General features: G+C 42.7%; 1 protein-coding gene across 1 annotated transcript in view; it reads left to right on the forward strand.

The window, feature by feature from the left end:
* BTK (Bruton tyrosine kinase) overlaps window positions 1-13,780 on the forward strand; it is a 367,194-nt gene that overhangs the window by 325,385 nt on the left and 28,029 nt on the right. Inside the window, exons 12-15 of the mRNA XM_069748626.1 lie at window positions 2,809-2,930; window positions 8,545-8,616; window positions 9,558-9,729; window positions 10,914-11,130. Coding sequence (XP_069604727.1) covers window positions 2,809-2,930; window positions 8,545-8,616; window positions 9,558-9,729; window positions 10,914-11,130 — 583 coding nt within the window. The remainder of the gene's footprint in view (window positions 1-2,808; window positions 2,931-8,544; window positions 8,617-9,557; window positions 9,730-10,913; window positions 11,131-13,780) is intronic.

The raw sequence follows: 13,780 nt of genomic DNA on the forward strand, positions 1-13,780 counted from the left end.
CATAAACTCACATGTCCACCGTAATTCACGTAATCCCGAATGTCTCACGGCAATCTCACATGTAGAGCAGTCACATCATGACATTTGACTGCTGTACCGGCCACCGACAATACACTGACAGGAGGCAATTGCTGCCGTAGTGTATCACTGAGCTGCTGTGAGAGAGGTCACCGGAGTTCATCAGCTGATCAGCTGCAGTGCTCTGACTTATGGCACTGCTGCGTGAGAACTTTCCCACGCAGCAGTTGTGCTGCAAGGGAGATCACTGGAGCTGATCAGCTGATGAACTCCAGTGAAATCTCTCATGGCAGCTCAGTGAAACACTGCAGTAGCGATGATGCTCCTGTCAGTGTATAACTGACTGTCTTTGAGAGTAAAGTCATCAGGATCGTCGTGGGGCATTATGAATTACTTTCTCTGTGGACAGGTGAGGAATATTGTTGTTTATTGTTTTATTTTTGTTGCAAGAGATGTTGGTTTCGGCAGATTAGGCGTTCGGCGAGTATGGTTTAATTTAGATTCAATAAGGGAGTCTGTGTCATTATTTCAAATAAATGACTTTATTCTGGGTGTGTGTTTTTTATAATATCACTATGGGGTTAATAATGTGGGGGTCTAATAGATGCCTCTCAATTACTAACCCCGGGACTTGAAGTCACCTGACAATACAAAGGTGACATCAAACCCCCCCAACCATCACACTTGCCACGACTACAGGCCAAGTGGGAAGAGCGAGGCTAAGTTACAGATTTAGCGCATCTTATAGATTTCTGGGGCGGCTGAGAGCTGAGGTTTTAAGTCGGAGAGAGGGCCAATATCCATGGCCCCTTGCTAGGCTATTAATATCAGCCCACAGCTGTCTGCCAAGCCTTTGCTGGTTAGATGTTATAGGGAGACATTATGTCAATTTTTTTGGGGGGTCTCCCTGTAAACTAGCCAGTAAAGGCTAAGCAAACAGCTGTGAGCTGATACTAATAGTATGGAAACCTTTATGGCTGTTGGCTCCTTCACAGAATATTAACATATAGCCCTCAGCTGCTCGGCTTTCCCTCTGCTGGTTATGAAAATTACGCTGGAGCCCACACAATTTTTTTTTATTTTTTATTTCTTTAACCCTTTTCGACATCAGGTGTAATAGTAGATGTCAGTGCCAGAGCCCACATCTTTTCTGGCACATGTCAGCTGTTTTGAATAGCTGACACGTGCCTCTAACAGCCGTGGGTGGATCTGATCATCGCCTGTATGCAGCAGAGCCGATCAGATTATGGCAGCTTCTAGTCTCCCATGGAGACTATTAAAGCATGTCAAAAGTTAAAAAAAATGTTTAAAAAAAAAAAAAATAAATAAAAGTTCAAATCACCCCCCTTTCGCCACAGTCAAAATAAAACAATAAAAAAACAAACATACACATATTTGGTATCGCCGCGTTCATAATCGCCCAATCTATCAATAAATAATATATATATATAACTAATATATATAATATATAAAAAAAAGAATTGCTAAACAGCGTAATGAGAAAAAAAGTAAAAATGCCAGAATTACGTTTTTTTTGGTCGCTGCAACATTGCATTAAAATGCCATAATGGGCAATCAAAAGATCGTATCTGCACCAAAACGGTAAAATTTAAAAATGTCAGCTCAGCACGCAAAAAAATAAGCCCTCACCCAACCCGAGATCACGAAAATGGGGACGCTACGGGTATCAGGAAATGGCGCAATTTTTTTACACCACTTAAATAAAAAAGAACCTAGACATGTTTGGGTTCTATGAACTCATAATGACCTGGAGAATCATAATGGCTGGATAGTTTTAGCATTTAGTGAACATGGTAAAAATGAAACCCCAAAACAACTGTGGAATTGCACTTTTTTTTGCAATTTCACCGCACTTGTTTTTTTTTTCTGTTTTCCAGTGCATGATATGTAAAAACCAATGGTGTTGTTCAAAAGTACAACTCGTCCCGCATTTTGACCAAAAATAAAAAAGTTATGGCTCTGGGAACAAGGGAAGCAAAAAATGAAAATGCAAAACCAAAAATAGATCTGGTCATTAAAGGGTTAAATTATCAATTGCTGTTTGGTTACAGCCTATGTAGGTTCATTCTGTTAAGGCTCCTACATAGGCTAGTGACAATGTGTGTGTATGTGTTTGTGTTTACTTACCAGCTTAGTAATGAGGATGTCCAGCTGACACCTTTTCATTACTAAGCCTAGGGCTAGGTGTCAGTGACAGCCCTAATCCCATTACTCTGATGCTACTGCATCAGAATGAAAAAGGTGCTGTTGAACCAAGAAATTACATCACAACTTTTTTATATATCTTTATTTAGCTTGAAAAAACCTTTATTGCTGTACAAAAACGCACGCAAAAGCGCACTAGAAAATTGCGGCAAAACGCGAGCTTTTGCTGCCGCATTTTAGCTGCCAAGAGATGCAGAAACCGTGCAGAAATTTCTGCAAGCAAATACTCAACATGCGCACATAGCCTAATGATTATCCTCAGCATAAAGAACAAGGAGTCCTGAAAATGATGATCCGGCCTCACAGAGCTCTGATTTTCAGTCATCCAATCTGTCTAGGATCACATGAAAAGACAGAACGATTTGCACAAACTACATCCACAAAAGATCTGTGGTTGATTCTCCAAGATGTTTGGAACATCCTCCCTGCAGAGTTCCTTCAAAAACTTTGTGACAAGTACGTAGAAGAATTGATGAAGGCAAATAACAGTCACAACCAATACTGATTTGATTTAGATTTATCTCTTTTATTAAATAATACTTTTTATTCACTTGTGCTATGTAGGGAAGGAATTATCCGTCATTATGTTGTATGTGAAACGCCTTCAAACCAGTATTACTTGGCAGAAAAACATCTCTATTCTTCAATTCCAGAACTAATCACCTACCATCAGCATAACGCCGCCGGTAAGATAACTTAACATTTTTGGCAAAAGTACTTCAGCACATTCTTCACGTTGCCTATTTGGGACATTAAAGGAACCTGACAACTAATTCATGCTGCCCAAACTACGGGCCTCATGTATCCAACAGTGGCTGCATGATTTCAGCCATGTATGTTTGATTCTGAAATGATGCAGCATTTCAGAGAAAACTTAGTATAAAAGCCACCAGGGACCAAGCTGCACAGGAGACTAGTCAGACAAGAGGATCCCTGGCGGTTTCTCCCTGCCTGCTGCCAATGACTGACATGTCTTTTTTTATGCACCCATGAGGGGTGATACCGGCTTCTAAGGGGCAACAGTACTAGGAAGCATAAAGTAAAGCACTTTGGGTTTCCATAAAGTTGTGAGGGGAACAATTTCATAGCCTTTTTAAAAACTGGTTTGTGGAGACATTGGGAAATGTTATCTTATCAGTATGGTTCTGCATAGAGAGAGCTCACTGGATGATTTTGGAGCACTGGCTTCCAGAGAGAAAGCCACACTCTGTGATTAGAAAATGTTTGACCTCTACAGATCATAAATAATGCAGTGATGTGGACATTTAGAGATAAAATATGTATTATTTATGACTAAAAAAGACTGATGATTTCTCCAACTCTTCCTTGGAGATACAAGAGACAGTTGAAAATTTGTTTAGGTACAAAATAAACAGCTGAATTATTCATTGATTGATTAATTAAATGGCAGTGATGTCACTTGTAGGGGCAGCGATGGTCTCTGCTTTTTCTGGATGCCGGGTAATCTTTTTACAACGGCCACTGACAGTGCGCTCTCTTGCTGACTTGTTTCTTGTCATCAGAGCAGGTGAGTGAGCGCACTGTCACTGTGCATATTGCATCGTGGCAATACTGAGCATAAATGTATCTGTCGGCATTGATAACTGACATATGCTTAGTACAGCAGGGATTAGCCTAGCTATTGAAATGAAGCGTCATCACTGACCGTGGCCTCTGTCCCCAGATCACGACTCATTTTACTATCTATTACAAGACGTTCAAAGGTCTCACTGGGTGAGATGGATACTCTAAGCCAGAGGTCCCCAACGTTTCTGACCTTGAGAGCCACATTCAGCTCTGAGAGTGGGTCGCGAGCCACATCAAGCCTTGAGAGAGGGTCACGAGCCACATTCAGCTACCACCCCCTCACAATAGTGGCAACCAAAGCTCCCATTACAGGCATAATGGAAACCAAAGATTTTCTACAAAAATCAATAACCCAAAAGCAGTATAGAAAGATCCAGGAGTTCCTACATTACCCTCCACTCAGTATTCTCCTTTAAAGCACTCCCAAGACACTGACTCATTCAGCTTCAGACATTTCCTCTGAAATCATCTTGTCTCCAGCATACCATACTTAAATAATCTCAAAACCCCTAAGGCCAGGATATATACATCCAGATCTGCTCTTCTGTGCAGGGCTGCTCACAAAATTCACCATTTTCAGATGTGATCTTCATACCAGTTTGCTAGAACTGGAGCTAATGACCAAGCTGACAGACAGCCGTGAGCCACAATTCATGGGACCGCGAGCAACATGTGGCTCCCGAGCTACAGGTTGGGGATCCCTGCTCTAAGCCAAAGGTCCCAGTGGGCACCTGGACCACAGGTGTTAGTGCAGCAGGCTGGCAGGTAGATGGACTAGAAACCGCAGGTAGACAGGTGAAGTGCAGGAAAATACGGGCAAGTGGAGAACGTCAGGAAACTGCAGGCAGGCAGGTGGAGTGCAGGAAATCGCAGGCAGGCGGAGAACATCAGAAAACTGTAGGCAGGCAGGTGGAGTTCAGAAAACAGCAGACAGATGGAGGTCGTCAGGAAACTACAGGCAAGCAAGTTGGACACAGCCAGTAAACTGTTATGACCTGGTGGTCCGGACAATAATGGACCTGGTGGTTAAGAGCACACGGAATGACCTGATAGTTACTGATAATAAAGGACGAGCTCTGGGACGTGGGAACTCTGCTGACCGCAATCCCTAATCCTATCAAACACACTAGAAATAGCCGTGGATTGCGCCTAACGCTCCCTATGCAACTCGGCACAGCCTAATGAACTAGCTAGCCCTGGAGATAGAAAAATAAAGCCTACCTTGCCTCAGAGAAATCCCCCAAAGGAAAAGGCAGCCCCCCACATATAATGACTGTGAGTAAAAATGAAAATACAAACACAGAGATTAAATAGATTTACCAAAGTGAGGCCCGACTTACAGGTTACTTTGCGGTCAGCACAAAAACCTACAAAAAGACCACGCAGAGGGCGCAAAAAAGACCCTCCGCACCGACTCACGGTGCGGAGGCGCTCCCTCTGCGTCCCAGAGCTTCCAGCAAGCAAGACAACAATAAAAATAGCAAGCTGGACAGAAAAATAGACAGGTCACAAGAACGATCCAGGAGTGAACTAGACCAATACTGGAACATTGACAGGTGGCATGGAGCAAAGATCTAAGTGGAGTTAAATAGAGCAGCCAGCTAACGAATTAACCTCGTCACCTGTGGAAGGAAACTCAGAAACACCCACCAGAGGAAGTCCATGGACAGAACCAGCCGAAGTACCATTCATGACCACAGGAGGGAGCCCGACAACAGAATTCACAACAGTAAACCATATGTAGGTAGAAGATAAGATTCTGGAGTAAGGGGAAAGTCAACTATCAAGGGAGCCATCCACAGCTAGGAAGATGTCCTGAAAACCACAGCCAGACACGGAGAAGAGGTCCAGAAGACCCGGTGACAGGTAGCCAACGGAACTCCGGAGTCACTAGAAACTACAGACAAGTATTCTTTAGATTATTGGGAATAGATATCACAAGATCACAAAAGAATTTCATTCATTTAACTAATCCCATTATTGCTATTGATATGTTCAGGTCTAGTGTCACCACCTGATGCACCCAGGCAAGTGCTGTGGCCCTGTACAAATTGGTGGCCCACTCACCACTGGTAGGTGCATGACTAACGCGGTTGCTGCTGCAACTGCACGGGCCTGGTGGGTGAGAGGCCCGCCGATGCCGATAAATACCATACTTCAGCTGGATGTGTGACCTCGGACACACATTTAGCTGTAGTGTATTTGCAGCACCCAGACCCATCAGGTCTGTGGGAGGCAATACACACTGTTGGCCAAAGAGAGGCCAGCAGCTGACGTTGGCATGTACGTGACCGGGAGCGCATGACAGTGTCATCATGTGCTCCTGTTGCTTGCACGCTAAATTCAGCTGCCAGCTACAGAAGAGGATGCTGCGGGGTGAGTGAGCGTGACTATTTTTTTTTTTAAATCAGTGAATACACAGTGGCCATACTACTACATCAATAACAATGGGCTGAGCATTATATTACATGTATAACTATGGCTGTGCATTCTACTACATGGGTGACTATGGGCTGTGTTTTATACTAAATTGATGACTATGAGCTGTGCATTATATATGGAGGTGCAATATATTACATAGCGGAATATGGGCTGTGCAGTATACTATATGGAGGACTATGGGCTGTGTATTGCACTACATGGATGACTATGGGTAGTGCATTCTACTATATGTAGGACTATGGAATGCATTATACTACATGGAGGACTATGGGCTGTGCATTATACTATGTGGAGGACTATGGACTGTGCATTGTACTATATGGAGGACTATGGGCTGTGGATTGTACTATATGGAGGACTATGGGCTGTGCATTATATTATACGGACTATGGGCTGTGTATTACACTATATGGAGGACTATGGGCTGTGCATTATACTATATAGAGGACTATGGGCTGTGCATCATACTATATGGAGGACTATGGGCTGTGTATCATACTATATAGAGGACTATGGGCTGTGCATCATACTATATGGAGGACTATGGGCTGTGTATTATACTATATGGAGGACTAGGGGCTGTGCATTATACTACGTGGATGAGTATTGGCTGTGCATCATACTATATGGAGGACTATGGGCTGTGTATCATACTATATAGAGGACTATGGGCTGTGCATCATACTATATAGAGGACTATGGGCTGTGTATCATACTATATAGAGGACTATGGGCTGTATATCATACTATATGGAGGACTATGGGCTGTGCATTATACTACATGGATGAGTATGGGCTGTGTATCATACTATATAGAGCAGTATAGGCTGTGCATTATACTATATAGAGGACTATGGGCTGTGCATCATACTATATGGAGGACTATGGGCTGTGTATTATACTATATAGAGGACTATGGGCTGTGCATCATACTATATGGAGGACTATGGGCTGTGTATCATACTATATAGAGGACTATGGGCTGTGTATCATACTATATGGAGGACTATGGGCTGTGCATTATACTACATGGATGAGTATGGGCTGTGTATCATACTATATAGAGGACTATAGGCTGTGCATCATACTATATGGAGGACTATGGGCTATGTATCATACTATATAGAGGACTATGGGCTGTGTATTATACTATGTAGAGGACTATGGGCTGTGCATCATACTATATAGAGGACTATGGGCTGTGTATCATACTATATAGAGGACTATGGGCTGTGTATTATACTATACTAGATTGTGGCCCGATTCTAACGCATCGGGTGTTCTAGAATATGCATGTCCCCGTAGTATATGGACAATGATGATTCCAGAATTCGCGGCAGACTGTGCCCTTCACTGATTGGTCGAGGCAACCTTTATGGCATCATCATCGCCATGGCAACCATTATGACATCTACGTCGATACTGTGCCCGTCGCTGAATCAGAGACGCGGGATGTCTACGTCCTTTATGACATCATTGTCGCTGTGCCCGTCGCCTGGCGGCCTCGACCAATCAGAGAAGCGGGATTTCTACGTCGATACTGTGCCCGTCGCTGAATCAGAAACGTGGGATTTCTACGTCCTTTATGACATCATCGTCACTGTGCCTGGCGGCCTCGACCAATCAGGGACGTGGGATTTCCAGGACAGACAGACAGAAAGACAGACAGACAGACGGAAAAACCCTTAGACAATTATATATATAGTTGGAGGACTATGGGCTGTGCATTATACTATATAGAGGACTATGGGCTGTGCATCATACTATATGGAGGACTATGGGCTGTGTATCATACTATATAGAGGACTATGGGCTGTGTATCATACTATATGGAGGACTATGGGCTGTGTATCATACTATATGGAGGACTATGGGCTGTGCATTATACTACCTGGATGAGTATGGGCTGTGCATCATACTTATATGGGGGACTCTGGACTATGCATCATACTATATAGAGGACTATGGGCTGTGCATCATACTATATGGAGGACTATGGGCTGTGTATCATACTATATGTATGATATTGTAGAATTTACAATAGATATCATTCATGTAATGTAAGAAGTGAAATCTTTAGCATTGTACTATACCTAAATGTGTCTGCCATATCTGTACATCATAAATCGTGGTATGTAGTAAAGGTGCCAACTGAGACCCTTTCACCCCGGGCCCACGAAAACCTGGATCCATCCCTGGACATGTAGAAAGTTATGCTTTAGGTCCGTAAATCATACAGTTTAATAAATCTGTATTCATTTTCTTGTACAGGATTGATCTCAAGACTTAAATATCCAGTGTGTTCTGTGAGAAATTCACCATCCATTGCTGGTCTTGGCTATGGTAAGAAGCAATACTTGGGAGCAGTAAAATGGCAGGCACCTGAGCTCACTTCACACTTGCCGCATTCAGACATCGGATTCTTTCGCGTGCGAGGAAAACAGACTGATTATTTTGATCAGAGTTTAGACCGAGTGTCATCAGTTTTTCTCGTAACTAAAGAATATAAATTCTCCACCTTCTGAGAGCGGTCTGATTTTTTTCACAAACCCATAGACTTGTATTGCACCTATGCGTTCTGTCCGCGAAACATCAAAGAAATGTGACTGTCCCCATAGATTATCACAGGTACGAATGGTATGTCTGGAGACCATGGATAGCTCTCCTACATGGAAAATCGACTTCAGAATGAGGACAAAATCTGTATTTTTTTACCTGTATTTGTCAAGCAATACAAGGACTGAATACAATAAAGTGTCATGAATAGAGATGGGCGAACACCTGGATGTTCGGGTCCGGCGTGTTAGTCTGAACAGTTACAAAAAGTTCGGTTTCGGGTACCAACACTGTACCTGAACCTGGACCCCATTCACTTGACAGCAGGGGGCTGGTATTCTCAGGCTGGCAAGGGGCCATGGATATTGCCCCCCGCCAACCTAAAAATAGCAGCCTGCAGCTGCCCAGAAAATGCACATCCAATTCTGGCACTTTGCCCGACTCTTCCCATTTGCCCTGTAGCCTGCGGGGACACAAACATAATCTACGAGCACGCCCAAGATATTCAGAGACCACCCTCAAGTAACGAGCACACTCGCTAATCATTAGTTCTTACAGATTACAAGCGATTACTGATATTTCACATCTCTTGGTTAAAAAGTATCCAAAAAGGAGAACTGATAACGATGCCCAACCAGTAACAAAGCTTTACACCAGTATACTAAATAGTCAGACATAACTAAATATATCTATGATGCTTTACAGTGTTCTTTTTATTTCATCCCAAGGCTCTTGGGAGATTGATCTCAAAGATCTGACTTTCTTGAAAGAATTGGGGAACGGACAGTTTGGGGTTGTAAAGTACGGCAAATGGAGGGGACAATTTGAAGTTGCCATCAAAATGGTAAAAGAGGGCTCCATGTCAGAGGATGAGTTCATTGACGAAGCAAAGTGCATGATGTAAGTGATGTGTTTTACTTTACAACTTGGTTCCTTTGTGAAGAATTGTTGTCAGTTTTAAGAGGGGCGATATAATTAGAGTGTATCATTGTTATGCGTTGCTTATATAGCGCCATCATATACCGTTACACTTTACAGACATTATCATCACTGTCCCCATTGGGGCTAACTATCTAGATGCCCTATCAGTATGTCTTTTGATTGTGGGAGGAAACCGAAGAACCCGGATGAAACCCACGCAGAACATGGAGAGAACATACAAATGCTTTGCAGATGTTGTGCTTGGTGGGATTTGAACCCAGGACCCCAGCGCTGCCAAGCAACAGTGCTAACCACTGAGCCACCATGAGAAGTATTAACCACTGAGCCACCGTGCACCCAACAAATTGGAAAACTTTAATCTGAACTATACCAATTAGTGTACTAAAATAACTTGAGCTTTAAAAATAAAAAGAAAGAACCCTTGTCTACAAGCCGTATTAGGGCATATGCACCGATCAGGAGGAGGGTCCTTTGCTGGGGACTCCTGTGTATGAGCTCTAATGGGATCCATACGAAAGAGCAGCTTCTAGTTTGGTGAGCAAATTGATTCACAGTACACTGATCAAGCAACCAAGTCAATCGACCCAACTTGAGTCCTGCAAACCAACACCATCACTGATCTCCCATTGACCTTGCCATTCTGAGACTGCCTCTATATCAGGGCCCGAGACATCAGACTCCACAGAGTGGATCTTTGGCCTAAATCAATGTCAGTGAGAGCATCTGCTGTACCTATAAAGCTTCACTCATACGTCCGTGAAACATGGTCGATGTACAGACCATGGTGCTCTCCTGATCCAAACTTGACAACTTCAACGACATATTTCAGGCTGTTGAGTTTGGGTCGTGAGACCGGTGACCAGTCCATACATCATGGTCCTTACTCAGACCACGTTTCATGGATGGCTGAGTGGAGCTGTGGCATGAGATGGTGAAAGCAAATGCGGCCTCTAACGATGGATACTGCCATGACCTGTGATCAGTATCTCACTGATAACCAGACTCTGTGTCTCAATATTGGGGTGGAACCGCCATGTTTTCTAGAGCTGGAACATTTGGTTATGACTCTTACACGGTCATGTAAACTATCAACATGATTACTAGATGTATTATTATCTAAAGGTTGTGTGTTTCCCTTATAGGAAACTATCACATGAAAACTTGGTTCAGTTATATGGAGTCTGCACGAAACAACGTCCAATTTTTATAATTACGGAGTATCTTTCTCATGGTTGCCTGCTGTCGTACCTGAAAGAGGCTCGATCACGTGTGGGAGCAGGAGACCTCCTGTCCATGTGCAGTGACGTATGCGCAGCAATGAATTATTTAGAGTCCAAACAGTTTCTCCACCGTGATCTGGTAAAACAAAAAATCACATTAAATCTTAAAAGGAGTATTTATGGCCGAATAAATGGCTGAGATGGGAAGATCTATCTCTATGCAGTTGCAGAAACAACCAACGGGCTGAACTACACTGTGCATGTCTCCCATAAAAGGGAATTGTGAGTTAGGGAAAAAGTTTGTGCACACAGAGTTTTTTGACAAAATTTTGGGATAGAAACTGAGAAGTCTCAAGATCCTTCTCTAAAACTCAAAAACTTGTCATAAACTTAGAGGCTCTGCTCAGTTTCTGTTCCAAAAACTCAGCAAAAAGACTCCATAGCCTAAGGTCATGTGCACACAACATTTTTAAGATGCCGGAGCCCCACCAAGGTTTTCCTAGGCATCGCAGCTGTAGGAAAAAGCCGGCTGTCGTTTTCATAAAGCTGCTTCCTCGGTAGTTTTGCCATCATTTTGTGGTGGTTTCATTTTTCTGTAATTTTACTATAATTTGCAAGTGTAAGGGGTATGGTAAAATATGTTTATGCCTCTGCTTTTCTCTCTTGTCCCAGTGCCGTATGTTTTCATTGTTTGTGTATAGGTTAACATATGATGGTATTGCTACATGGTTTACCACCTCTTATATAGTGGTACTGCTACACGAACATGTGTATTACCATGTCTTGTTCACAATATATATAGATATAATGTTATTGAAAAAAATAGAAAAGATGCAATAGCACTCACCAATCTAGCAGTTCAAACGTCCTTTATTGAAACATGCAGTAGTACATCTTCACGGCTCGAAGGAGGGAGTGAACAGGAGTGCGGCAAACAAGACGACGGCCGTTTCGCGCTGACAAAAAGCGCTTCTACGGGTCCATGTCGGAGAGGAAGTGACGCCAGGATAAGTAGGTAGGTGACCACTAACTCCTCCTGCGCCACCACCCAATCGGACAACCAAAGTGCACAGTGTATATAAAAACAATTAAAAACAAATGCCAGAGCATCTTACTACAAATGACAATATACAACTTGAAAGGGAAACAGTTCTAAATCTATATGTTATTATATTATGCCAACTATTTATAAAGACATACAATGATCGGCACTAGAACTTCCCTGACCTACAAAAAAGAAGGAAAAAGGAGAAAATATAGCTACCGAAGTACCTTCAAAGCAGATATACATAGGAAACTCTTTTCCAGATATCCGTGCACAGAACGAGATCAAACACCAAAACTGAGAGTATAGATGGTACAAATATACTTGTGCCCTATAAAAACACAGACATATCTATTCGATCATTTAAACCGGCTGGGCCAGTAGCTCGTGTCCGTATAATCCACTTAGTTTCTTGTCTTATCAATATTTTATGAAGATCACCGCCCTGTGCCGGTAGATTCACTTTTTCAATGCCAACAAACGTTAACACCTCTGGGTTACCACCATGTATCTCTCTGATATGCTCGATCAATCTCGGGACACCCCGAGGTTAGAACGAGCTGCACCCGCAGGCAACTACCGATGTGGTCATTGTCAGTATTGTAAGTTTCACATGCAGGGTCCAGTAGTTAACATTGGCCCCATTACACACCATGTTCGACATTTTATTTTGTGTCAAACGGAATATGTGGTCTATGCGGTTTTCTGTCCCTGCAGGAGGTTCTACATTGGCAAGACCATCCGCAGATTATATGTACGGTTCCGGGAACACTTCAAATCAATCGGGACTGGAAAGGGTGTCCAGAGATTGATTGAGCATATCAGAGAGATACATGGTGGTAACCCAGAGGTGTTAACGTTTGTTGGCATTGAAAAAGTGAATCTACCGGCACAGGGTGGTGATCTTCATAAAATATTGCTAAGACAAGAAACTAAGTGGATTATACGGACACGAGCTACTTGCCCAGCTGGTTTAAATGATCGAATAGATATTTCTGTGTTTTTATAGAGCACAAGTATACTTGTACCATCTATACTCTCAGTTTTGGTGTTTGATCTCGTTCTGTGCACGGATATCTGGAAAAGAGTTTCCTATGTATCTGCTTTGAAGGTACTTCGGTAGCTATATTTTCTCATTTTTCCTTCTTTTTTGTAGGTCAGGGAAGTTCTAGTGCCGATCATTATATGTCTTTATAAATAGTTGGCATAATATAATAACATATAGATTTAGAACTGTTTCCCTTTCAAGTTGTATATTGTCATTTGCAGTAAGATGCTCTGGCATTTGTTTTTAATTGTTTTTATATACACTGTGCACTTTGGTTGTCCGATTGGGTGGTGGCGCAGGAGGAGTTAGTGGTCACCTACCTACTTATCCTGGCGTCACTTCCTCTCGGACATGGACCCGTAGAAGCGCTTTTTGTCAGCGCGAAACGGCCGTCGTCTTGTTTGCCGCACTCCTGTTCACTCCCTCCTTTGAGCCGTGAAGATGTACTACTGCATGTTTCAATAAAGGACGTTTGAACTGCTAGATTGGTGAGTGCTATTGCGTCTTTTCTATTTTTTTCATATGGACACTTGGTTTCACGCAAGCACCTCCTTTCACCTGGTCGGACTATCAATTGCTTTGGACTCTCCACGCTGATAGTTAATCTCTAGATATTCGAGCTGTGCTGCTTGCTTTTTTTCTCTCTTTTTTTAGATATAATGTTATATTGTCTTTCTTTTCCTTTAATCTGCTAAA

Source organism: Ranitomeya imitator, chromosome 2 (assembly GCF_032444005.1).
Source record: "Ranitomeya imitator isolate aRanImi1 chromosome 2, aRanImi1.pri, whole genome shotgun sequence".
Taxonomy (NCBI): Eukaryota; Metazoa; Chordata; class Amphibia; order Anura; family Dendrobatidae; genus Ranitomeya; species Ranitomeya imitator.